This window comes from Acanthisitta chloris, unplaced genomic scaffold, assembly GCF_000695815.1.
Source record: "Acanthisitta chloris isolate BGI_N310 unplaced genomic scaffold, ASM69581v1 scaffold737, whole genome shotgun sequence".
NCBI classification, from domain to species: Eukaryota; Metazoa; Chordata; class Aves; order Passeriformes; family Acanthisittidae; genus Acanthisitta; species Acanthisitta chloris.
This window is the reverse complement of record NW_008684063.1, coordinates 4,372-4,949: the sequence shown is the minus strand read 5'-3', so window position 1 is coordinate 4,949 and position 578 is coordinate 4,372. Positions and strand designations below refer to the sequence as shown.

Below are 578 nucleotides of genomic sequence, written 5' to 3'. Positions count from 1 at the left end.
CCCCAGAGACTTCCCCTGACCTTTCTTCTCAGTGATTAACCGCACCAGCACCCCGATGGTGTCCTCGTTGGCATCCTCCAACTGGTAGATGGAGCTGGGACCTGGGGGTGGAAGTTGTGGGGACTCAGTGGTGGGAGATGAACCACCCCAAGGACAATCAGGATGCCCTGGGACAATGAGGGCAAGAAGCCATGGGGATGGGTCGAGTGAGACCAGATAGATGTGGGAGGGATGGATGTGAGATCACCAGAAGGTGTCACAGCACAACCAGGGCTCACCAGTGCCACTGGGCTGGGGCTCCTTACTGGCAGTGCAGTAGTAACCCTTCTTCTTCAGCAGGTTGCAGACCAGAATTCCCAACAATCCCATGGCACAGAAGACTGGGACGATGGTCAGAACAGCCACCTGTGCTCCTGCTGCCTCCTCCTCTTCCTCACCCATCAGGGCCACCTGTGTCCCGTTGGTCCCCGATGCCCGTCCTGGTGTTTCGGGGCTGCGGACTCGCCGGCGGCCTGGAGGGAGGCACAGGATCAGCCTCAGACAGGGCTTTGTTGGGTCTAAATCCCCTTTTCCCAGGA

General features: G+C 58.8%; 1 protein-coding gene across 1 annotated transcript in view; it reads right to left on the bottom strand.

The window, feature by feature from the left end:
- Positions 1-20: 20 nt before the first annotated feature.
- The window catches only part of LOC103806458 (tumor necrosis factor receptor superfamily member 19L-like), a gene marked incomplete at its 3' end in the record, with an annotated part of 2,616 nt that continues 2,058 nt past the window's right edge, over positions 21-578 (bottom strand). The window contains exons 5-6 of the mRNA XM_009079150.1: positions 279-512; positions 21-101 (exon numbers count right to left, since the gene is read on the bottom strand). Of these exons, the coding sequence (XP_009077398.1) occupies positions 21-101; positions 279-512 (315 nt within the window). The remainder of the gene's footprint in view (positions 102-278; positions 513-578) is intronic.